Source organism: Lissotriton vulgaris, unplaced genomic scaffold (genome assembly GCF_964263255.1).
Source record: "Lissotriton vulgaris unplaced genomic scaffold, aLisVul1.2 SCAFFOLD_275, whole genome shotgun sequence".
NCBI lineage: Eukaryota > Metazoa > Chordata > Amphibia > Caudata > Salamandridae > Lissotriton > Lissotriton vulgaris.
The window spans coordinates 941,595-967,169 of record NW_028252092.1 but is presented as its reverse complement, the minus strand read 5'-3'; the positions used below and the strand labels follow the sequence as shown (position 1 = coordinate 967,169).

Below are 25,575 nucleotides of genomic sequence, written 5' to 3'. Positions count from 1 at the left end.
GTATTTCTGGGTATCAAGACACTTTGGGGCCCATTAGGATGGCGGGCGGATCAACACCGCCAGGCTGGCAGTAGCTACTGCTGGCCTGGCGGGGGCGATCCACCCGCCATCCTTGCTGCAAAGACCCCCGCCATATTAACATGGCTGGGGGGCCCGCGGCGGACGGAAAGACCATCTGCCGCTTTTACGGCCCGGTCGCCTTGCGACCGACCGGGGCGGAAAAGGGTTGTATATGGTGGCAGTGTCTATCAGACACCGCCAGCCATATTACAATGGGCATTCAACAATGCCTTTCCGTGGCGGCAATGCCGCCACAGAAAGGCATGCGGAGTCTCCCTCCAAGGGCCCGTTGCGGGCCCCCAGGGACTCCGGGGGGATGGGGGTTGCACATGGGGGTACTTCAAGGAACAACGTGGCAGGCACCGGGCAGTGCCTGTCATGTTGTGCTTTGAAATGCACAAGATGTATTCTTAGCATTGTGGTGGACAATGCTAAGAATACGGGATGCGCCCGCCACTGTGGCTGGCGCATCCTAATACCCCCCACGGGACCCCCGCCTTTATGGCGGGCATCCCTTCACATGATGGGATGGCGGGCGGACTAAGTCCGCCCGTCATCCTAATGGAGCCCTTTGTATTTTTTTTTTGCAAGAATCTGAGACTTTTTTCAAAAAGTTATATATTTGCATAATGTGTCTTATACTGGTCTCGTATATTTGATGGGGATGCATGTCAAAGCTAAGAAGTGCTGAAGATAGAGAGTCTTCTCATGATATGTTAAGTTAGTTAAGTAAGTTTTACCTAGTTAAGGGGCATATCATCAAGCCCCGGAGATAAAATTATTGCCGCTTTAGCATCCGTTTTCGGACGGAAAGCGGCGATAATTTTTTCGCCTAATCAGCAAGGTCACGCTATCGCGTGAATCATTGCATTATCATCCTTTCCCTGAATGCCCATCTTTGCATCTCTAATGAGATGCAAAGTGGGCGTTCCTGCCCTTACATAGCTGGAGAAATGTCGCTAAGCGACATTTCTCCAATTATCAATGGGCACGCTAACCTGCAGAGCGACAAGCAAAGTAGCAATAACCTCTGTTGTCGATACTTTCCTTACGCCTGCTTCAAAACTGACTTAGCCATGATATCCTATGTAAGGTGGATATCATGGCTAAGTATGTCTGGCCCTATCAGCAAGCTTTCGCCAAACCTTCAGCGATTATCACTGTATTTCCAGCAATAATAACACAATTGGCAGCTTGCGCTCTGAATTTTATCGCTTTGGAGATAGGCGTTGCTGATAGCACACTATCGCTGCGATAAAATTCAGAGTTGCCTGGCGATAATAATCCTCGCGCTAAGAGCGCTGATCGATAATTATCGAATGGCCTTGATGATATGCCCCCAGGTTCTCTGAGTTGGCAAAAAAGGGTATGTCTTCGCTCAACTTTTATATGATGACAAAAATGATACTATAGATTTAGATATGCAGAGAGGTAGAGAACATTATGGCAGGTCTGTTGTTGCTGCATGTTCTGTCGTATGGGATAAGTCAAGTCTATGTCAAACTGTGCAGAGTTATAGGCAACGTTTGTGAATCCCAGATGGTTCTTGGTCTTGCATTGATCTGTGACAGGGCTGCTGTTGGGTTTGTGTTCCGGATTTAAGTCCAACGTTATGGAGAATCAGATATTTACTAGGATTGCTCCTGGACTCAAATCTAACCAGCACAGACGTGGTTGAACTATTAGCTGTGAAACAGTTTTCTACTCAACATCACTTCCGTGCATGCAAAATGTAACATATGGAAGAATTTAGGGAACATTTCTTGTCTGTTTGATCAGTTTCTCACTCGTACCAATGGTATTATATTTAACATAAATCTCCTATCAATTTGAAAAGAACTACGCTTTGATTCAAAGCTTTGTTGACTGAAGATATGCAGTGTATGGAAGTTTCCACACATTGTCATGCACATTGGGCCCGATTCACAGAATGAACTTAAAACTAAATCCTAAACTTACTACTATTTGGTATTCACAAAATGCACTTACTACTTTCGGGATTCACAGATTGAACTTACTACTTTCGGGATTCACAGAATGAACTTACTACTTTTGGTAATTCACAGAATAGATTTAAGACTACTAACTTTACGTCTGCACTCGGGCAGGAAATTCTGGGCCGGAGACGGAGTTTCCGGCCCGGAAGCGGAGCTTGCGGCCCAGAGGTGGCGATTTCAGCCATGGCTGAATCCCCACCTCTGAGCCGGAAGCTCTGCCTCCAAGCCGCAAGCTCTGCCTCCATGCCACAAGCCCCTCCCGCAACCCGGAAGCCCTGCCTCCAGGACGCAATTTACGGCCCGGGTGCAGACGTAAAGTTAGTAGTCTTAAATTTATTCTGTGAATACCAAAAGTAATACATTTATTCTGTGAATCACCGTAAGTAGTAAGTTCACTCTGTGAATCTGGAAAGTAGTAAGTGCATTCTGTGAATACCAAATAGTTGTAAGTTTAGGATTTAGTCTTAAGTTCATTCTGTGAATCGGGCCCATTGTCAGTGAGCAAGAGGACTGTGGACTTCTATAGTCATACTGTAGGAGACTATAGTGATCTGTAGTCATACTGTGGACATGTGTAGTCATACTGTGGACATCTGTAGTCATACTGTGGCGGTCTATAGTGATCTATAGTCATACTGTGGACATGTGTAGTCATACTGCGGACATCTGTAGTCAAACAGTGGATGTCTGTAGAACCACTGTGGAAATCTGTAGGGACATACTGTGAACAGCTGTATAAATTTATAGTCATACGGTGGACATCTGTAGTCATACTGTGGACATCTGTAGTGATCTGTGGCCATACTGTGGACATCTGTAGCCATACTATGGACATCTGTAGTCATACTGTGGATGTCTATGGAAATCTGTGGTCATACTGTGGACATCTGTAGTCATACTCTGGACATATGTAGTCATACTGTGGATGTATGTAGAAATCTGTATTCACACTGTGGACATCTGTAGCCATACTGTGGACATCTGTAGTCATACTGTGGATGTATGTAGAAATATGTATTAACAATGTGGACATCTGTAGCCATACTGTGGACATCTGTAGTGTTATGTGGCCATACTGTGGACATCTGTAGTCATACTGTGGATGACTGTAGAAATCTATAGTCATACTGTGGACATTTGTATTTATTTTTAGGATGTCTGTAGTGATACCGTGAACATCTGCAGTCATACTGTGGACATCTGTAGTCATACTCTGGACATCTGTAGTCATACTCTGGACATCTGTAGTCATACTCTGGACATCTGTAGTCATGGTTAGGTTGTCTGTAGTGATACCGTGGAGATCTGTAGTGATACTGTGGACATCTGTAGTCATACTGTGGTCTTCTGTACTAATAATGTGCATATCTGTAGTCATCTGTACTCATACTGTGGATGTCTTTAGTGATACTGTGGACATCTGTAGTCATATTGTGGACAACTGTAGTAATGCTGTGGACGGATCAAATCATACTTTGGACATCTGGAGCAATCTGTAGTCATACTAATGACTTCTGTAACCATACCATGAACGTTTGTAGAAATCTGTAGTCATACTGTGGGCACCTGTAGTGATCTGTAGTAATATTGTGGTCATCTGTACTCACACTGTGGACATCTGTAGTGATCTCTAGTCATATTGTGGATATCTGTAGTCATACAAACTGTGGATGTCTGTAAAAATCTTAAGTCATACTCTGGACATCTGTAGTCGTACTGTGGTCATCTGTACTCACACTGTGGACGTCAGTAGTCATACTGTGGACATCTGTAGTAATCTGTAGAAATATTGTGGTCATCTGTACTCACACTGTGGACATCTGTAGTGATCTCTAGTCATATTGCGGACATCTGTAATCATACTATGGATATCTGTAGAAATCTGTAGTCCTACTGTGAGCATCTTTAGTCATAGGGTGGATGTCTGTAGTCATACTGAGGACATCTCCAGTGATCTGCAGTCATGATGTGGCTGTCTGTACAAATCCCTAGTCATACGGTGGACATCTGTGGTGTTCTGTAGTGATTGTGTTGACATATGTAGTCATACTGAGGATGTCTGTAGTAATACTGTGAACATCTGTAGTGATCTGTAGTCATTCTGTCAACATCTGTAGTAATACAGTGGATGTCTGCAGCAGATCCATGTAAACCTCTGTACACGTTTGGCATACTGCAGGCACTTGTGACATGATGCTGTCCTGGCCTGATGATGATCAAACATGTCATATTGTGGGCATCTTCAGCACCGTAGAGAGTAGGGTTTCATTGCTGCATCTTTGTTAAGTGCAACCACAATCTTTTGACAGAAGCAACACATGAAGAAGGAATTTATGCTTCAGAATGACTGTTTATTCATTTGAGATCATATTGAGTATTCACAGTCGCACTTTTTTAAATTGCAATGCTGTCTACTCCATAGTCGCCGTCCTTGGCGAGGTGCTATATTCAGGCTGCAGTGGCAAAGCCAACATTGTTGTTAGCTCTGTCGAAGACGGTGTAGTACCCCCTCATGAAGACATCTCCAAGGATCCAGAGTTCAGCATTGTTGGAATGGGACATTATGAATTTGGCGGTGCAGGTGTTCTATTGGAGGACAGAAAGAGCGTGATCTATTAGCAAGATCGACTTCATGATTCAATACATTGATTATTTACAGCTGATTTACTCCTTGTCATGAGTGTTGCTGTCATGCAGGATATGAAGTGATATTTACTTTTCCATCCTCATGCACAAAATCTTTTCTTGAATGTCAGTGTCGGGGCCAGGCATTTGTGTAGAACTCTTTAAATGGACAATTTCACATTGATTCAAGCAAGGTGCTCTGTACAAACTATTGTCAAGATATAGCGGCCATTGTCCAAAAAAGCTGCTATGGCATTTTGTCCCTCTTATGCCTCGTTTGGTTCAGACCGTGGCTCATATTTAGAATTTGACAGACAGGGTACTCCACCACAAACGTAGGAGCATCTCTCCAACATCCAGATGGCCCGCCCACTCCATTGAGGGTGGGCAGACGGTCATGTTGGACTGGCTGTTCCCCCACTCGTTCTGCTGGCTAAAATCTCACCCTGATGCCCCAACAGACTTGGAGCCATTTGTGTAAGTACATGAGAACATCACCCCATTTACAGTCTGATGTACGCTTTTTACTCTTTGGAAAAACTCTCAAGGTCTTAGGTAAATATTTTTTGTTTTACAAAATCAAACTTGTGCATTTGGAATTTGTTCATATGTGAGAGAGAGAGAGAGAGAGAGAGAGCGAGAGAGAGAGAGGCAGATGTATGCAGGTAAAATCAAAGAGCTAGAAGGAATCAAAGATGTAGGAGGAGCCAGAGAAGAGAGAATTGAAGAGGTTGAACGCAGATAAAAGGTACAACAGGTAAAAGAGTAGAAACAAATGAGAGAAGCAAAACGATGAATACAGAGAAAGTGGGCACATAATAGAAAGATAAGAGATGACAATACATAGATGAGGCTCAGAGTGGTAGTAAGACAAAGCATAGATAGATGCCTGGAAACAGAACAGTGAGATAGGACCAAACAGACCTCTGGAGAGATGGAAGGGGGGCAGCAGAAAGATCGTAAGAGAGAACAGAAAGATTAGAGCAAACAGATCTGAGACATGTGAGAAAATAGAAAAGAGAAATAGGGTGAGACAGATCAGAGAAATAGATATGGGGAGAGATTGAATCAGATCTCAGAAATAGAAGAGACAGAAATATACAAAACACAGAGATAGGAGGGCAAACAAAAGAAAGTGTTGGGGAGGCATAAAAAGACAGGAAAACATAGAACCGAAAAATAGGGGAAGAATAGAAATATAGGATAGGATAGCAGAGAGAGAGAGAGAGGCCAGAGATAGAGGATTATTAAAAATACAGAGACAGCAAGAGACATCACAGAGAAATAGGGGGAGACAGGACACTGAAAGGAATTAGATGAAGAACAAGAAGATATATGGGGCATTTCATCAAGCGGCAGCGATATTTATCGCTGGCCACTTTTAGCGTGGACAATTCTAACACCGTCTATCGCCGAATTCTATCGCCCGGTCAGCACACTAATGCCAAGGCGATTGAAATCCCGGCAATAGCGGCGATAAGCGGCAATATCGCAGGATTACTGGCAATAAAAAAGAAGCGTTAGGGAAAACATTGTAGATAGGGAGATGTGGACTCAGCATTATGATCCACCTCCCATGATACATATGGCTAAGTTGGGAAAATAGCAGGTGTAAGAAACCGGCGATATACCCGGTTAGCTCTACTTTTTATGTCGCTAGACGGGTTAGCGATTTCCTTGTTGATAGGGAGAAGCTGTGTTAGCAATTGTTTCCGCTGAATTTCAGTCGGGAATGCCTACCTCGCATCCCATTAGCGATGTAAGGCGCAACGAAAATGGGCGCAAAGGCATGGATTCACGCGTTAGCGTGTCCATGCTGTTAGGGCGATAACATTATCACCGCTTTTCGCCCTAACATTGACGCTAGAGCGGTGATAATTTTACCGCTGGGCCTTGTTGATATGCCCCTGAGATTTTAAAAATCATAAGGGAAAGGCAGAAGGATGCAGAACAGAGCAGAGATTTTATTAATCATAATATAAAGACAGAATAATGCAGAACCAAGCAGGGGGGGAAATGCAGTGATAGAAAGATACATAATCAATTGATCTATGGGTACAATGATAGAGAGCTAGGAAGGGACAGAACACGAACGTAGTGACACAACATAGGGGAAAGAGTAAAAATATAGAGACAAAAGGAAACAAAATGGAGAAAGAAGAAGGCACAAAAAGGTGGAAAGAAGGGACAGATGAACAGATAGGACAGAAAGAAAGTATATCAAATATAGGAGTTGTCAGAAGACGGAATAGCGATAGAACAGAACAACAGAGAAAGGAGAGGGCAAAACGGAGATAGAAGGCACAGCAGGCTCAGCACAGAGAGATATAAGAAAAGACAGATGTAACAGCAGGCAGCACAGAGAGGGAGGAAGGAGAGGATATATAATAAGATAGAGAGGACAGAAAGATAGGAGGGGACAAAAAAGACAAGAGAAGGCAGAACACTGACATAGGAGGATAAAGAAAAGAGAGATATGAATGGAGCAGACATGGAGTGATAGAAAGAAACAGCAAAGAGATGGTAACACAAGAACAGATGGATGCTGTGAACCAGAGGGTGTGAGAGACTGCAGTGATGCTGGAAGGCAGAAGAGATAGATTTGCAGAGGCAAAACAAAGAGGTTGTGGGAGACAGAGTGAAAAGGTATAAGGTGATTGTACATGGATCTAGGAGAAAAAACTGAACTTGGAGGAAACACAATTTAGACTTAGGAAGAGATGTAATGAAGTAACATGAGGAGAAATAAAACACACACACGACAAAACAATTGAGATGGGGAAAAGAAAAGGTAATTTGAAGAAAGTATAGAATTATGGTAGGAGAAAGAAGTGATGTCAGAATGAACAAAACTGGGAGCTAGAAGGAAGAACAAAGGCACAGAATGGGGCAGCACAGTAATATATTTAATACGATGGAATAGAGGTATAAAACAATATAGCTGAAAGAGAGATTACACAGAGAAGAGAAAATCGATGAGACAGAGAAGGTAGAAGGCATAAAAGAGATAGCAGGATACAGAACATAGAGATGACAGGAAAATGAACAAGCATAGATGAGGGGACCAGGCAAAGAGAACTGGAAGCAAAGAGCCCAGACAAGGGAACAATAATAAAATAAACATAAAAACATACACAATAGAGGACAGTGGCAAAAGACAGCACAGTTATGAGACAAGACAAAACAAAGTGTTGAGATAGAGCAGAGATAAACAATGATAGAGAAGACATAAAAGAGAAGAAAGAACTAAGATGTAGGACGGGACAAAACAGAGAGCATTGGAAGAAGACAGTGCAGAGATGTTAACTAAAAACACACAGAGATAGGATGATATTGAACACAGGGTGATGACAACACAGAGATGAAGTAGAGCAAACAGGGATATGTGTAGAGACAGACCAGAGAGATAGGAGGATCCGGACAAGATACAGAGAGATTTCATAGTCATAAACTTTTTTCGACAATTAAGTCATAAAAGTGTACATAAAATCCACATTTTTCCATAAAAATTTCAATAAAATGTATACAATAAATATTTAAAAAAGGAATTAAACTACAAGAGACAATTGCCGAATCAATTTACATAAATAGATAAAATAATTTTTAAAAAAACTCAATCATATATTTACAGATCATGGAAGCATTGGACCAAACTCATTTCAGTAGGACAATCCACATGTTTACGACTATCTTATGGGTAATAAAACATATTTTTCATACCTCTACCTCAAATTGTTTAGGCCGAATTACCCATGCCCATCTCCGAAACTTGGCTACAGCAATTGCGATTGGGGGGCTAGGGTCTGTACAAAAAATTATTTAGGCCTCCTCGTGCCGGCGGGTACCAAGCAATTTACAAATAGGCTTAACCCACATAGATCTAGGGGCAACATACAGAGGACAAAAGAAAAGGAGGTGACTTAGAGTCTCTTGTTCCTCTCCACACCTTGGGCATTTATCATTATCGTTTTCTCCTGACAATTTAGCTGTAAATGACCTTAATGGGAGGGAGCCAACTCTGAATTGAAAATAAAGTTTACGATCCTGCTGTTTCTCTATGGCATCCCAATATATTTCCAGCTTCAGTTGGGCCTTAAACTCCAGAAAACGGCCTGTTAGATGTGAGGAAAGGCCCTTTGTACAGGCATCTAAATTAACCATCTCCCAATACTTTTCTTTCATGGTTTTCTTAGAGGGGAATGCAGCATTTTCCGGGTCGACCCATAGCTCCCTCATTCCCAATCTAAATAACAGGGTCCTAAGGGCCTTTAACCAGAGTATTTTTTGGGATGAGTCTTTAGCGATTATCTCCATCAGGCCCCGTGCATAATGCTGTAGTTCATCCGTGGTCCATATCCGTCGCCAGTACAATAACGGGCGTAGACAGGCAAGGTCTTGGACCATTTTTTTCCCAAGGTCCCACATTAAAGGTATTAACGGGGTACTTATAGGAACACTAGTGGCTTTTTGCAGAAATTCATTTTCTGCTAATGTCAGATTTCTTAAATTCTCAAAACCCCAAAGTTCGGCACCGTAAAGTGCCGAACTTACCACCTTCATTCCATATACTTCTAATAATGGACTAATGGGCTTTGTCACTGAGGAATTAAACCTTTTCAGAAGGATACCAGCCTGCTGGCGATGTTTTAGCACTGCAATATCTAATTGGCTATTCCACCCCAGATCGCTCTGGAGGGTTACCCCCAAGTAAGTAAAGGAGTCAACCCGCTCCAGCGGTGTTTAATTCATATATATCCTCCCTCTGAAAGTTCTAACAAACCCAGCAGGTTTACGGCCAGTAAGAACCATGAACTTAGTTTTTGCCATATTTATTTCAAGGCCCCTATCCAAGCAAAAGTATTCAAAAATCTTCAAGGCACGCTGGAGCCCACTTGGTGTTTTCGAAATTATCATGGTGTCGTTCGCAAACATGAGGATCGGGACCCGCTCCCCAGACATCGCCGCGGCATCGGTCGGGACCAGGGAGAGGAAGTTCGCCACCCCGTTCACAAAGAGCGAGAACAAGGTAGGCACCATGACGCAACCTTGTCTCACTCCCCGCTCAACAGGGAAGGGCTCCGTAACCTCTCCCTGGCAACCCCATCGAACCCGAGCGAATGTATCCTCATGCAGGCGGACGATCAGGCTCAATAGTTCAGGTGCCATCCCTAGCTCGGCAAGCACTTGCCACAATTTATTACGGGGAACCAGGTCAAAGGCTGCCCTTAAGTCCACAAATACGGCATATAGGGCACCCTTATCCAGGACCACCGTATTCCAGTATAAGATGATGAACCGGAAGACCTGATCTATAGTACTGGTTTTTGGGCGGAAGCCAGCCTGGAGATGACTCAGAATGTTATCATCATCTATCCAGGACTGGATTTTACCCAAGACCAGCCGACCCATAACTTTTTTTATAGAATCAATCAGACTTATGGGCCTATAATTGCCTGCTGACGACTTGTCCCCTTTTTCATACACCAGCACTATTTCTGCGCCTTTCCATGATTTGGGAACTTCCATCCCTTGAGCTATGGCGTTCATATAGCCATTTTTTTTTCGATTTTATCTATTTATGTAAATTGATTCAGCAATTGTCTCTTGTAGTTTAATTCCTTTTTTAAATATTTATTGTATACATTTTATTGAAATTTTTATGGAAAAATGTGGATTTTATGTACACTTTTATGACTTAATTGTCGAATAAAGTTTATGACTATGCAGAGAGATTTCACTATTAATGCAATGAGAAGAGTGGAAGAACCGAGATATAGAAGGAAACAAACAAAAACAAAGATATAGAAAGAGCAGAAAAGAGAGAAAGTAGAGAAAGAATAGAGGGATGAGATGTAAAACAGAAATTTAAGGAGAAGGAATATAGATATAGGAAAAATAGAGCATTAAGATAGAAGGAGAAAGGAGAGACACAACAGAGATTGGAGGGGACAGCACAGAAAGACATGGGAAAAACCAAAACAGAAGAGTGCGATAGGAGAATTAACTGAGAACAAAGAAGTGGGATAGGGCAGCATGGAAAGAGATGGAGGAGACGCAGCACAGTTGTGAGACGACACAGAACACAGATTTACTATACAGAACAGAGAGGAAAGGTGAGACCCCACAGATCGAAGGATATGTGAAAAAGGAGAAAGAGAAAATAGCAAGCAGGAGAAAGAACAGGAATGTGTGAGGGGATTAACCAAAGAGCAATGGAAGAGGACAAAGATGGTAACAGCTTTGGATAGATTTGGGGTAAAGTTAGAGAAAACTCCAGCTCAAGCAGCCATGTTATGTGAGCTGTGGACCAGCCTGTCTGAGAGAAGAGTGGTGTAAGGAGATTCAAAGGACGGAAAGAGCTTGACTATCACCTACCTGGTTGATGTAGGCTCTGGCAGGCACGTTGAACGCCTTCCCGTTGATGGTGAAATACAAGTCTGGTAAATCACTAATAGTGCTACAGTCAACAAAATGCTAAAGTTTAGGAAGAAGAGAAAACATTTTATCATAAGTTAGATGCAAATATCATAGATATCTTGTGACAACAGAAAGGTAGAGTTAATAATTTGAAGATGTTTAGAAATTGCAGGTCAGATGCATTTAAAATGTATATAACTGCTGGCATCAAACATGGAATTGAGAAATGTGCTGGCCATCATGAAACAAGGGGCAGCTTCTCGTATGATAGCCTCTTTGCTTTTATATCCTAGATTCAGATTCAGTTGCTATAGAGATCAGGTGGTTCCATCGGGCCCTGGGAGTAGTCTCACACTGGTGAAAACACATGGAGCTCTGTCTGGCCTGAGTGAAAAGTAGTGGCTTCTGAATTCATCAATCTGTACCAGTGGGAAACTGTTTAACATAAATAGGATCCGCAGCAGTGACAGCAAGTTGGTTACATCTTCTGAACTGACATGCCGTCAGATTGTTTCAAAATTAGTAAAACTGGATGGGGGTCTCTTTTATAAGTACTAGCCTTATACCTGGGCTTCTATGGGAATTCACAAGGGCATATTATCAAGGCAATTATCGCCGCTTTAGCGGCAGTTTCCTGCCGATAAAAGCGGCGATAATGTCTCACCCTTTCTTGATAATATGGCCCAAAGTTATTTATAGTTGGCTGAGGGTTTACTGTCCAGTGAATGGAACAGATTCAGGGGCTTAATTACAAGCCCCTCGCGCTGCCGGCGTGTCACTTTTAACATGGGCTTGTAAGCCCGCCGGTGTAAAATTGGAATTTGATAATTTCTTTAACTAAATTTTAATAAATAATGTTGGAAAAGGAAGGAACTGGAAAGATTACCAAAAAGCCAGTGTTGTAAAGCTACTTTTAATATCTTCCACGTATCCTGCACCTTGTGAGGGGCAGAAGTGCACTGCATAGTGAGTGTGGCTTTGTATTATGTTATGCTTCATGGCCAAAAAATGCAACAAGTTCTTTTAACAGCGCAGTGCTGGTAGCAGGGGTATAGGTGCAGCAGGGAAGGTTTAGAGACTGACCTATCTGTACAATGCAGATCAGTTCAGGATATATTGTTAGGATCTTTGAAAGGATGAAGGTTTTAAACTATAAAGAAATCTGAGACGACATTCAAACTTGAATAAAGAACACTGCAGATTGGATATGAAGGCAATTATCCGTTAAACCTATGATACTCTGGACGATGCGAGGAATCCCAGCGTATGTTAACATCGGAATATAAAGGAGATCGTATCAGCTATTTTTGAAAGATATACCCAACCCTGAGTAAGTCCATGTTGGAAGAAACGTGTTGGCTGGGCTGATGTATGCATATCGCATATGACTGCAAATAAAGAATAATTGAACAAAGAAACTTCAAGACTCTTTGCTCAATACTTTTGGATTTTGTGGATTTTGATATATTGATTGTATTTCACAAACTAATTGTGTATAATTGTGTGCTCCTTTTCATTGCTTGAATATTTGGAGAAATCTCTTTCTTTTATTGTGACTTCTAAGCGGTAGGGTCACGAAAAGTTGGGTATTATAAAGTAACAAACAGATTGAGAACTATTATACCTGTGCAGCCTACATTTGCCTACACTGATGACAGCACAACTTTAGTAATTGCAATTATGTCCAGGCCTAGTGCTTCCAGTGGTGCAGTGTGCAGAGGACCAATGCCTGGGCATACCCGTCCTGCTTAGGGCGACACAGTGATGAATAGGCAATCACTGATGGATAGAATGCCGATTAATCTCAGCCACTGGTAATTTCTCGGGTCGCATCACAGTTCATTGCTATTTTGGTCAACGTGCCACCTCAATTTAGACCCAGCTGTGAGAAGTTGGCCTGGCATATGCTGTCCACTATTCTAGTTGGCACCTTGCACCAATCCATACAAGCCTTATTGATGGTAGGTTAAAGACAGCCTTAATAGAAAGCTATCCTAGTGGTAGCTGTGGAGAGCAGCCTTCAGGCTAAGTCTTGAAGGAATGTAAAGCAGCTTGTTTTACCAGTCTATAATCTCGTGAATGACCAAATGAATGGAGAACCACACCAGGTATATATATAAGATATATGTATTTATTCTAAACACATCCCTCTAGTCTCTTTATGAGGCTAGAGGCAAAAGTACATTCAGTGAACTTAATTGCACACAGTAAATTAGCACAATATACGTTGAGCTATAGGGGCGTACCAAACCATATATTAAGAAAGTGGTATAAGAACTACGACTTGCATAGACACAAGGCCTAGAGCCTTTAGAACCACTGGGGCCACCAGGAACCACCCAAGGTTGTGACACAGGGGACCCACGGGGGACATATGCAGTGTGTGAACACAGCCGCGAATCACCATTAACTTCTATGGGGAAAGTAACGGTTGGAATTTTAAGGATAAAGGACACTTAGAAAAGGACTTGGAGCAAACCCCTTTAGAACTAGGAGGTTCTAGAGTCAACACCCACGGGAGCACTGGAGTACTCGAGTTACCTCACCCAGGGAAGCCGGGTGCATAGGTGTCTTTTCTTGTCGGGGTTCGTCGTCGTTTTCAATGGCGATCTGCTGCAAAGTGCTGCAACCGTCCAAGTAGAAAGTGTCCGGTGTGATCCAAGCCTGGATCAAAGATGAGAGGAACCTGAAAGAAGAGGGAACAGAGTCTGGGTCACTTACCAGTGACCAGGAGCACGATAGGCGGATGCCCACCGATGTTGGGTGATTTCAGGAGAAGAAGGTGAAGCTTGACTCTTCAGCCACGAGGTCCCGGCGACATCGACGACAACCAGAAGCTGGATTCAAGCTGTCCCACAAAAGTTGTCAAGTGCTGAGGTGTCCATCCCCGGATTGGACCCAACAAGCCTTGGCAACAGCAATCCATGCAGAAAGCAGAGATCGGCTACGGTGAATACCAGCAAGGTCTGAGTGACTCATCACTTGGTAGGAAGTCAGGGCACGTCTAAAGCAACCAGGGAAGCCCAAGGAAAATCAGAGTTACCTTAGAGGGGACCCACCAGTCGAAGGACTAGGGATCGCAAAGGCGCCTCAAGGGGAAATGCAAGAAGCAGGCTCACGGAACACTCGTGGAGTGTAGGCCCACAATCTTCAGTGCAGATAATGCTCAGGGCTTTGGTTACAATTAACCCAAAGCACAACTTCAAGAGACCTCAGGAAGTCAATGAACTTGGCAAATGTGCATGTTGTCCAGATTTCCGGTTCCACGTCACTTATGAGGATTGCGGGTCTCAGCTTTGCTGGAGACTCAGGTAAGCCTTTGAGAAGTCTGGAAATCTTCTTCCTGGGCTGCAGGTACTATGGAGTACGGCGGGAGCTTCGAAGATAAAGACCGGCAAATGATTCATTGGTACCTGTTTAAACAGGGGAGTCACTCCTTGACACCAAGGGAGATTCTTATGTCCTCTATTTGTTAGAAGAGCGTTGAAGTTCCAGGATTCTGTTTCAGAGTTTCGTCCAGGTGCAATCTAAAGTCATGTTGCCAGGGGTCCCTTACTTATACTAAGAAAAGGGGTTGGACATTCTCTGGGGATCCACGTATGGGAGGGTCTGGAAAGAGGGGTGGCTACACCCATTTCCTTTTTTTTTTTTAACACACTTTATTTTTTGAATAAAGGATAACGTTTACATTGCATTGCATAAAGTCTATAGGCATCCAAAACAAATCGATCCTGTCATTCCGTGATATCAAAATGGACAACATATTGACCAGTACAGTGGCCACATCTATTAATCGTCAGTATCCGCTTTCCCCCCCACCACCACCCACAATCCCACTCAAAGCCGTAATACTAAAGCAGTTATTGTATTGCAAGCATTCTAAACAGTGGTGCAAGCATTCTAAACAGCATGTCCAGCATCGGTCCCTCAGCCCACTCCTTTCGGCACTTTGCCATTATCTACCTGTGCAATGGCAGCCTGCTTGGTAGAGTCCAGGTGTACCCTCAGTGGCCCCCAGATGTTTTTGGGTCTGGATGTCGGTGACATAAGACTGGCGTACAATTCTGCATTGGTGTTGCAAAATACTAAGCTGTTCAGCCAATCTTGTAGTTTGGGGGCTGACTTCCTGCCCCAGTGAATGGCCACCTCCCTCTTTGCTAGCAAGAGAGCCAGAGACGCCAATCTCCTTTATTTCTTGGGGATCTGAACTGTGTAACCCATGAGAGCAATTTCAGGAAGGGGAACATGCACCGCCGCCCAGTAGTACTGTAGGCGAGGACAGGTCCAGGTCACATGCATAAAGTCAGCATGCGGGGATAAGCATTTTAAACAATTGTGTGACTTAGTAGAATCGATCTTCTGGGCCTTGGCTGGCGTAAAGTAGGCATGGCGGAGAAATTTGAAATGTAATAACTTATGGCGACTGTTAAGTGATACGTCTCGGGTGACCCTGCAACACATCTCCCATTGGTCAACTGTGATCTCTCTACCAGTATCTGCCTCCCATTCCTGTCTAATCTTGAAGTCTTCTGCAGGGAGCATTTGGGCGCATGCCTTGTACAGTTTGGAAATGAGGCGTGCACCATTCATATTCTCCAGGACCAAACTAAGCGGGGGAACGAATTCGGTTCGACCAGATATGAGGGAAATGCCGCACGCAATGCAGATTTCATTCTGTTCATTAAGAAGCGAGTCATAAAGCTGAACCTGTCGTCCTCGTCTATCGAGAAGATATGGCCCCCCGAGAGCAAATCGCCTATCTTCCCAATGTCAGCTGCTGCCAACACGCGCTGTACTATTCCTTCTCCAGTGAGTGGGAACCATCTGGCATTGAGCAATGGCAGAGCAGAAGACTATAGAGATGTAGCACCTGTCTGCTTTCTCAGCTTGTCCCAAGCCCAAGCAGTCAAGTCAAGTCAAGTCAGATAATTTATATAGCGCACTACATACCCAGAGGGTCTCAAGGCGCTTAGGAAGGGGAGGAGGATTACTTGTCTAATATCCACGTTTTAAGTTGCTTTCTGAATGCTAGGTGGTTCTGGGTAAGGCGAAGGTAGGCGGGGAGTGAGTTCCATGTTTTGGCAGCCAGGTGAGAGAAGGATCTGCCTCCCATGGTGGTCTTGTTGATGCGAGGTACAGTGGCGAGGGCTTGGCTGGAAGAACGTAGTTGGCGGGAGGGGGTGTAGAAGGACAGTCGTGAGTTAAGGCATTCTGGTCCGATGTCGTAGAGTGATTTGTGTGCGTGGGTTAGCAGTCGGAAAGTGATTCTCTTATTGACGGGTAGCCAGTGGAGGTCTTTCAGGTGACCGGAGATGTGTTCGTTGCGCGGTATGTCTAATATGATCCTGGCTGAGGCGTTTTGGGTTCGTTGGAGTTTCTTCTGGAGTTTAGCGGTAGTACCTGCGTAGAGGGTGTTTCCGTAGTCCAGTTGGCTCGTGACCAGAGCATGGGTGACTGTTTTCCTTGTTTCGGTGGGGATCCAGCGAAAAGTTTTTTTGAGCATGCGGAGAATGTTGAAGCAGGATGAGGATACGGCGCTGACTTGTCTGTTCATTGAGAGTGAAGAATCCAGGATGACGCCTAGGTTCCGTGCGTGGTCTGTCGGGATGGGTGCTTTTCCAAGGGCTTCCGGCCACCAAGAGTCGTCCCATGCAGAGGGGGATGTGCCTAAGATGAGGACTTCTGTTTTGTCTGAGTTCAGTTTCAGACGGCTTTGTTTCATCCATTCGGCAACTTCTTTCATTCCTTCGTGTAGGTTAGTTTTGGCTGTGCTGGGGTCATTGGTGAGAGAAAGGATTAGTTGAGTGTCGTCTGCGTAGGAGATGATGTTGAGGTTGTGTTGGCGTGCGATGGTCGCGAGGGGGCTCATGTATACGTTGAAGAGGGTGGGGCTGAGTGAGGACCCTTGGGGTACGCCGCAGATTACTTCAGTGGCCTCGGATTTGAATGGTGGAAGGCGGACTCTCTGGGTTCTTCCGGTGAGGAACGAGGTGATCCATTCAAGTGCTTTTCCTTGTATTCCGATGTTATTGAGGCGTTGTAAGAGGGTGCTGTGGCAGACTGTGTCGAATGCTGCAGAGAGGTCGAGGAGGATGAGGGCGACTGTGTCTCCATTGTCCAGTAGAGTTCGAATGTCGTCTGTTGCAGCGATGAGGGCGGTCTCAGTGCTGTGTTTTGCTCGGAAGCCAGATTGTGAGGAGTCGAGTGATTTGTTGGATTCGAGGAAAGCGGCGAGCTGGTTGTTGACAGCTTTCTCGATGACTTTGGCCGGGAATGGAAGGAGCGAAATGGGGCGGTAATTTTTGAGTTCGGTGGGGTCCGCTGTGGGTTTTTTCAGAAGGGCGGTGAGTTCAGCGTGTTTCCACTTGTCCGGGAAGGAGGCGGAGTTGAAGGAGCAGTTGATGACGTCTCGGAGGTGCGGTGCTATGACGGTGTGGTGAGGACATGGGTCTGTGGGGGATCCTGAGTGGATGGAATTCATCAGGCGAATTGTGTCCTCAGTGGAGATTGGGTTCCAGTCGTTAAGGGTGTTGACGGGGGGAGGATGTTCAGCAAATGGTTGGATGGGTTGGTCTCCGGGTTGGTTGTCGAAGCTGTTGTGGATGTCTGCAATCTTGTTGTGGAAGAATGAGGCTAGGGAGTCGCAGAGGGCTTGAGAGGGGGTGATGTCGTTGGAGTTGGCCGAGGGATTGGAAAATTCCTTGACGATGTTGAAAAGTTCCTTGCTGTTGTGGGCGTTGTTGTCAAGTCGATCCTTGAATGCTGTTTTCTTGGCCTTTCGGATTAGTTGGTGGTGAGTGCGGGTGGCGTTTTTGAAGGCGTCCTTGGTGCTAGTGGTTGGGTCTTTTTTCCAGGCCTTTTCAAGGGAGCGGCAGAGTTTCTTGGACTTCTTAAGATCCTCGTTGAACCATGAGGCCTTCTTGCTGCCAGGTTTGCTGTGACGTTTTTTCAGTGGTGCTAAGGTGTCGGCGGTATTGGATAAACATAGTGTGAGGTTGGCGGCGGCTTGCTTTGGGTTAGAAGAGTGGGCTGGGGTGTTTAGAAGGAGCGATGCGGAGATCTGGTCGGTGGTTATTTTGTTCCAGTTTCTTTACAGAGTTGGTTGGAGGTGGTTGGTGGGTTTTGGCTTGTTGTAGGTGAAGTGAACGCAGCTGTGGTCAGTCCAGAGGAGATCCGTAGTGTGGCTGAAGGAGACATGATTGCTGGAGGAGAAGATGGGGTCAAGTGTGTGACCTGCGATGTGGGTGGGGGAAGTGACTAGTTGTTTAAGTCCGAGGTTGGCGAGGTTGTCCAGGAGGGTGGTGGTGTTGCGGTCGTTGATCTTTTCAAGGTGAAAGTTGAGGTCTCCCAGAAGGATGTAGTCTTTGGAGGGGAGCGCGTGTGGAGTGATGAAGTCCGTGATGTCTTCACTGAATGTTGCGCGGGGTCCTGGTGGTCTGTAGAGGAGGGTGCCTCTGAGTGTGGTCTTGGGGTCGATGTGGATTTGGAAGTGAAGGTGTTCGGAGTTGGCGAGGTTGGCGTCAGAGCTGGTTGAGATGCGGATAGATTTCTTATGGACGATAGCGATTCCTCCTCCTGTGTGGCCGGAACGGTCCTTGCGTGTGATCTTATAGTCTTCAGGGATGGCAATGGTGATGTCTGGGGCGGAGGAGGCGTTCATCCATGTTACTGTTAGGAAGGCGACGTCTGGAGAGATGGTGTCTAGTAGATTCCATAGGTCAATGGCGTGTCTGTGGACCGAGCGGGTGTTGAGAAGGATGCATTGTAGGTGGTTGGGGTCGGGAGTCTGTGGAGTGGTCGTAGCGGAGTAGTTGTTGGTGCCGCTGAATTTGCAGGAGTAGCAGGAGAAAGGTCCATGGGTGTGTCCAGGAGCAGCTTGGACGCAGTTGGGGGCGCGACCGGGGTTAAGGGCTAGGAGGGTTGCGGCATCGTAGGTAATGCGGGAGGGCAGGGTAGCGCGAGGGGCAGGGGGTCTGGCGCTGGGCGCGGTCCAGGCGCGGACGGGCGTAGACGGGCTTACCTTTGGCGCACCTTCGGCGCGGATTGGGCGCGGTCGCTGCGCGTAAACGCTGCGCGCGGGAGCAACTGTCATATATGGATAGTGGAGGGGGAGGGGCGGGGGCGGTTCAGCTGGGAGGCGGGGCGGGCTAAGGAGGAGGACACTATCAACAAAATGGAGGCGGAGGGGTCAGACCGGCAAGAGGGCTTGGGGGAAAAGCGCTATTTCTGCAACAGAGTTATGCAAGCAAGTTAAAATGTAAATGAGCAAAGCGGCGAAATGATCACAAAGTCTGCTACAAAGTCATCTGAATGTCCCACCTGTCTCGTCGGAAGCCAACCGGCAACACCTCACTCAATTTGCCCAGTAAAACTAGGTCCGCCTCTAGTCTCAAAAATGGGATACGGGCGTCAGGGTCAAACCAGGCATGTGCGTAGCGGCATTGGGCCACCAAATAGTACAATTGGAAATCTGGGATGTTAAAATGTCGTATGGCAGGGTCAGGATGGACCAACGCATGCGAGGCCGTTTACCACCCATACCAGTCTGATCATGAGTGTCCATAGGGTGCGAAGGAAACTGCCTGCCAGGGGCACAGGAATATTGTTAAAAATTTGGGGCGTACCACCATTTTTAATATGGCCAGCCTGCCCGCCTGAGTTGTGTTCAGGTGGATATGGATGCCAAGATACTTAGCTGAGTCCTGGCACCATTCAAGAGGGAATTCACAATCCCATTTGACTGTGCTCTTCATTAACTGAAATATGATGGACTTATGCCAATTTATGCCCAGCCCAGAAAATCTGCCAAACGGATAATTTCACGGATCAGAGGGGCCAGGTTTAAATGGGGTTCACGGATATACAGGATGGTATTGTCCGCATAAAGGTACGCTAAAAGGGAGCCGGTCTTGAATTGTAGGCCTTTGTGTAGATGACGCTCTTGGAAATGCCTAATTAGTATGTCCATTGTGAGAATGAACAATAGGGGGGACAGGGGGCATCCCTGACGGGTCCCAAGGTGTAACCCAAACAGCCTTGACAGAGTGCCATTCAAGCGTAGTTGCACTGTGAGGCCGCTGTATAGTAAGGAAACAGTTGCAATGAAGCCATAAGGCAGACCCATTCGCTTCATAACCTCAACCAGGAACGGCCACTCCAAGGGGTCAAATGTTTTCTCGGCGTCAAGTAGCACCACCTCCGCCGGGACTTCGGGCTGTGTTCTGTGCAGCACAGTGAACAATGTTCGGAGGTTCAAGGATGTGGAACGTCCGGGGACAAAGCCAGACTGCATTGGGGAAATTATGTATTTCATCAGCTGTGAAAGCTTGTTGGCAAGTGACTCGCTAAAATTTTGTAGTCCAAGTTTAACAGGGAAGGCGGCCGATAAGAGCTGCACTGTTTGTGTTCCTTTCCTGGCTTTGGAAGAAGGATAATGACAGATTCACACATTGTGGGGGGGAGACTTTGCCTTTCTAGAGTCTTCGCATATACCTCAATTAACTGGGGGGCTAAAATGTTCTTGAACTCTTTATAGATGTCTCCAGTAAAGCCATCTAATCCCAGGACAGTAGATCCTCGCAGGGTATCTATGGCTAGAATGACGTCGGCGACGGTTATTGGTTCGGCCAGGAAGCCTAGCATATATTTCTCCAAGAATACCAATGCGATTTCATCTAGGTATGCAGTCTGGGCCTTACCGTCGGGATCTGCTCTAGAAGTGTAAAATGTAGTATAGTAATCTAAGAATTCATCCAGGATGGCCACCGTGGATATGAGGGTGTTGCCGGCTGCGGAGTGCAGTTCAGTGATAAAGTTTACACCCATTTCTTTTGTCCAGTTTCGCGCCAGAGCTGGGGCTGATTACCTGCTACCGTTTGAACGGGACTATGCACAGGGACACCAAATGGGACCCCAGTACAGACTTTCTGGCACTCTCAAAGTGCATCCACCCAGCCCCAATACACTAAAGCCTGTCTGGGAAGTGGTTACACCTTCCTGTGACAGGAAACCTATTGTCCAGGCCCCCCTGCGGAGTTTGGTCCAGCAGCAGGAGGTCAGACGTGGGTCTGTGGCTGCAGCATCCATTTTGTGATGCTGGGGCTCGTTTAAACTATTACCGGGCAGACCAGTGTGTACATGTCTTCTCTCTCTAGAAGGGTAGAATTCCACCCCCGCACCAGGAATGACAGGATTCCAAAGTGGATTCCAAAGTGTTTGACACCAAACACATCATGTTTCCATGCAGCCATTCTAAATTTAGCATTTACAGCGAGGTTATAATGCACTTAAAAGTATATGGTCTGTCACAGAACAGCTTCAGAGAATAGATTTCGAAAGCAGCAGAGGGGTCCTGCTCATGCATGGGCACCCTCTCACACGAAACCAATCACTCTGCCTTCAGGATTGATAAGGCCTGCTTTAGGAGTGACTGATAGGTTGTTATGTGTCAGTGATTAAAGGTAGATATAGGTAACCTATATCTTACTAAGGGGTGCATGCACCACCTTACCCAGGCTGTAGCAGCAGTCCTGTGTTGCCATTTTGGAAGGCTTCCAGGGGTGGCATAATACATGCTTCAGCACCTGGTAGGCCTCTGGGGTACCTATGCCCTTTCCATGGGGCAAAAACGGCACAGAAGCGTCACGCATCTATGCCGTAAAAGTGGCGCATTGCTGGAGTAGCGTCACAAGTGCTATGCAGTTCCAGCAATGCTCTGGGAGGCCCTATCTTGTTAATGCTGCATCAATCCTTACGCCTGCTTCAAGCTGGCGCAGGGTTTTGACGCAGCATGGGCCTAAAAGTGACTGAGTGAAATCTTGTAGAACGCCCCGCCCCGCGCCGGAAAAGCTCCTGGCACAGGGCTTCACAACATGACGCATCTCCCAAATGCGTCACGTCGTAAATACCCCGCACCATGGCGCTTTTTTATGCGCCGCCGCTGCGTCACAAAAGTGACGCAACAGCGGCGTAAAAGAGGCGCAAGTGGCTTGTAAATCTGCCTCTTAGTACCTAGTGTACCATATGCTAGGGACTCACAAGAGTACCTCAGTAACCAAACTGGATTGTACCTAAAATACATGCAATCAATTTATGGAGAAAGCAGCTATGCTGGGGTCCTGGATAGCAGGGCCCCAGCCAGACTAAAGTCGAAAAACAGTGAAACACCAGCAAAAAGTGGGGGTAACCATTATAAGCAGATCCTATTCTCCTACACAACCCCCCCACCCCCCCCCCCCCAAATGCAGGGACATTAAACTAACCTTGACCAGTTGAGTCTTCATGTTCTAAGTGGAATATCTGGAGAGTCCATCTGCATTGGCATGGTTACTACCAGGTCTATGTTCCACTGTATAGTCCATCCCCTGTAGGAAATGGACCACCTCAAAAGTTTGGGGTTTTCACCCTTCATCTGTTTTAGCCATAAGAGGGGCTTCTGGTCAGTCTGAACAGTGAAGTGAGTGCCAAACAAGTATGGCCTCAGCTTCTTCGGAGCCCAAATCACAGCAAAGGCCTACCTCACAATAGCTGACCAACGTTTCTCTCTAGGAGACAGTCTTCTGCTAATAAAAGCTACTGGCTGGTCCTGACCTTCATCCTTCAATTGTGACAGCACAGCCCCTACCCCCAACGCAGATGCATCTGCTTGGACAATGAATTCTTTGGAGTAGTTAGGATTTTGCAGAATTGGTGCAGTGCACATGGCCTGCTTCAGGTCATCAAATGCCTTTTGACAGCTAACTGTCCACTGAACTTTGTTTGGCATTCTTTTAGAAGTTAAGTCATTCAGGGGTGTCATAATGGAACCATATCCCTTGACAAACCTTCTGTAGTTCCCAGTCAGGCCCAAGAAAGCTCTGACCTGAGTCTGGGTAGTTGGAGCAACCCAGTCCATGATGGTCTGGATTTTGCTCTGCAATGGTTGAACCTGGCCTTCACCTACAAGGTGGCCAGGCACTGGCGTAACGAAATTTGAAGGGGCCTCTCTGCAAGGTATGTAGAGGGCCCCCCTCCGGGCTCAATTAGGAGCTCTCCGGACTGAGTGCAGTGCCGAGGGGGCCCCCTGGATTTTCGGGCCCCCTGCACCGCGTGAGCTGCGGGGGCCTGTTTTACGTCCCTGGGCCCAGGTACACAACCTAACTCTGCCCTATCAGGCACTTAGTAGCCTTGATAGTTAGGCCTGCTTTCTGCAGTGGCTCCAAAACATTTCTCAGGTGGACCAGGTGATCTTCCCAGGTGGAGCTAAAGACAGCAAAATCATCTTGATAGGCTGCACTATAGCCTTCCAGGCCTTTAAGGACTTTGTTCACCAACCTTTGAAAAATGGCAGGTGCATTCTTCAAACCAAATGGCATTACCACAAACTGATAGTGCCCACTAGGGGTAGAAAATGCTGTCTTGGCCTTTGCATCATCAGCTAATCTGATCTGCCAGTAGCTAGCTTTAAGATCGAATGTGCTCAGAAATGTGTCTGAGGCCAACATATCTATAAGCTCATCTGCTCTTGGGATTGGATGGGCATCAGTCCTAGTGACTGTGTTAAGACCCCTGTAGTCAACACAAAACCTTGTCTCTCTCTTTCCTCCCTGGGTGTGAGGTTTTGGTACCAAGACCACTGGACTAGTCCAAGGGCTATCTGAGGGTTCAAAAACTTCCAAATCCGACATTTTCTGGACTTCATTCCTGATACAGTCACTGACATGATCAGGTTACCTGTAAATCTTATTTTTAACAGGCAGACTGTCCCCAGTGTCCACTTCATGAGTGCACCAGGTAGCCTGACTTGGAGTCAGAGAGAACATGTTCCTATACTGATTGAGCACCTGTCAGCTTGTTGCTGAGCAGTGAGGCTGCCTGCCAAGGCTACACCATCAACTGACCCATCACCAGGGTTCTGTGGGAGCAGGTCAGGGAGAGGATCACTCTCTTCCTCCTGTCCCTCATCAGTAGCCATGAGAAAGCCCATGTCTGCCCTGTCAACATAAGGTTTCAGTCTGTTAACATGAAGCACCCAATTTGGGATCCTGGGAGTTCCAAGGTCTACCAAATAGATAACCTCTCACTTCTGTTCAACAATAGTGTGGGGTCCACTCCACTTGTCTGGGAGAGCTGCTGGGGCCACAGGCTCCAACACCCACACTTTCTGTCCTGGCTGGTAAACAGTCAGTACAGCCTTTTGGTCATGCCAGGCTTTTTGTAATTCCTGGCTAAACTCAAGGGGTTTGGTTGCCTTTTTCATATATTCAGCCATCCTGGAGTGGAGACCAAGTACATAGTCCACTATGTCCTGCTTAGGGGGTTGAAGAGGTAACTCCCATCCCTCCTTCAACAGACATAATGGACCTCTGACAGGATGCCCAAACAGAAGTTCAAAAGGGCTGTAACCAACCCCCTTCTGAGGAACCCCCTGTATGCAAATAAAAGGAAGGGTAGTAGGATGTCCCATCTCTGCCTAGCTTTTCTGGGAGACCCTTGATTATACCCTTTAAGGTTTTGTTGAACCTCTCAACTAAACCATTGCATTGTGGGAGCTAGGGTGTAGGGAATTTGTAATTCAGTCCACACTCCTTCCACATTGCAGTCACGTAGCTAGACATAAAGTTTGCACCTCTGTCAGAAACTACATCCTTAGAGAAATCCACTCTTGAGAACACTCCCAAGAGGGCTCTTGCCACCAGAGGGGCTATAGTGATCCTAAGGGGAATTGCCTCTGGGTACCTAGTGGCGTGGTCTACCACCACCAGGATACATCTGTGCCCAGATGCTGTCTGAGGATCCATGGGACCGACAATGTCAATCCCTACCTTCTCAAAGGGAACTCCCACCACAGAATATGGTATCAGGGTGGCCTTTGTAGTACCACATGCCTTGCCACTGGCTTTACAGGTGACACAAGAGCAACAAAACTCCTTTGTGTCTTCAGACATGTGGGGCCAATGAAAGTAAGGGACAATTCTGTCCCAAGTCTTATTTTGGCCCAGGTGTCCTGCTAGAGGAATATCATGGGCTAGTATCAATAGGAAGCCCATGAATTTCAAAGGTATAACCAACCTCCTGGCTGCAGCAGGCTTGGGGTCTCTACTCTCAGAATACAGGAGTCCATCATTCCAATACATCTTATTGGTGCCACTAGCATTCCCAGCAGCCTCAGCAGCAGTCTGCTGTCTGAGGGGTTCAAGTGAAGGACATCTCAGCTGCTCCTGACTCAGATCTGCCCTGGAAGGGCCCCCTGTCCCCAACAACTTAACCTGATCAGGCTCAAGCTCATCTGGTACAGTTACTTCTTCATGAGCACAATCATCTCCCTCAAGAGACTGATCCTCACTCTGAGTCAGGGGAGAAGGCACTGCCTTTACCCTACTGCTCCTTTTCTTGGAAGGCACCTGGTCCATTATTCCAGAATCCAGGGCCTGTTCAGTTTTAGACATTTTGGCCTGTGACCTAGTCACAGCAAACACATGTGCGGAGATTCCTAACA

At 46.1% G+C, this 25,575-nt stretch overlaps 1 protein-coding gene across 1 annotated transcript in view; it reads right to left on the bottom strand.

Annotated features, from left to right (window-relative positions):
• Positions 1-4,465: 4,465 nt before the first annotated feature.
• The window catches only part of LOC147662672 (pepsin A-like), a 55,541-nt gene continuing 34,431 nt past the window's right edge, over positions 4,466-25,575 (bottom strand). The window contains exons 6-7 of the mRNA XM_086950987.1: positions 11,058-11,156; positions 4,466-4,643 (exon numbers count right to left, since the gene is read on the bottom strand). Coding sequence (XP_086807113.1) covers positions 4,506-4,643; positions 11,058-11,156 — 237 coding nt within the window. The 3' untranslated portion in view covers positions 4,466-4,505. The remainder of the gene's footprint in view (positions 4,644-11,057; positions 11,157-25,575) is intronic.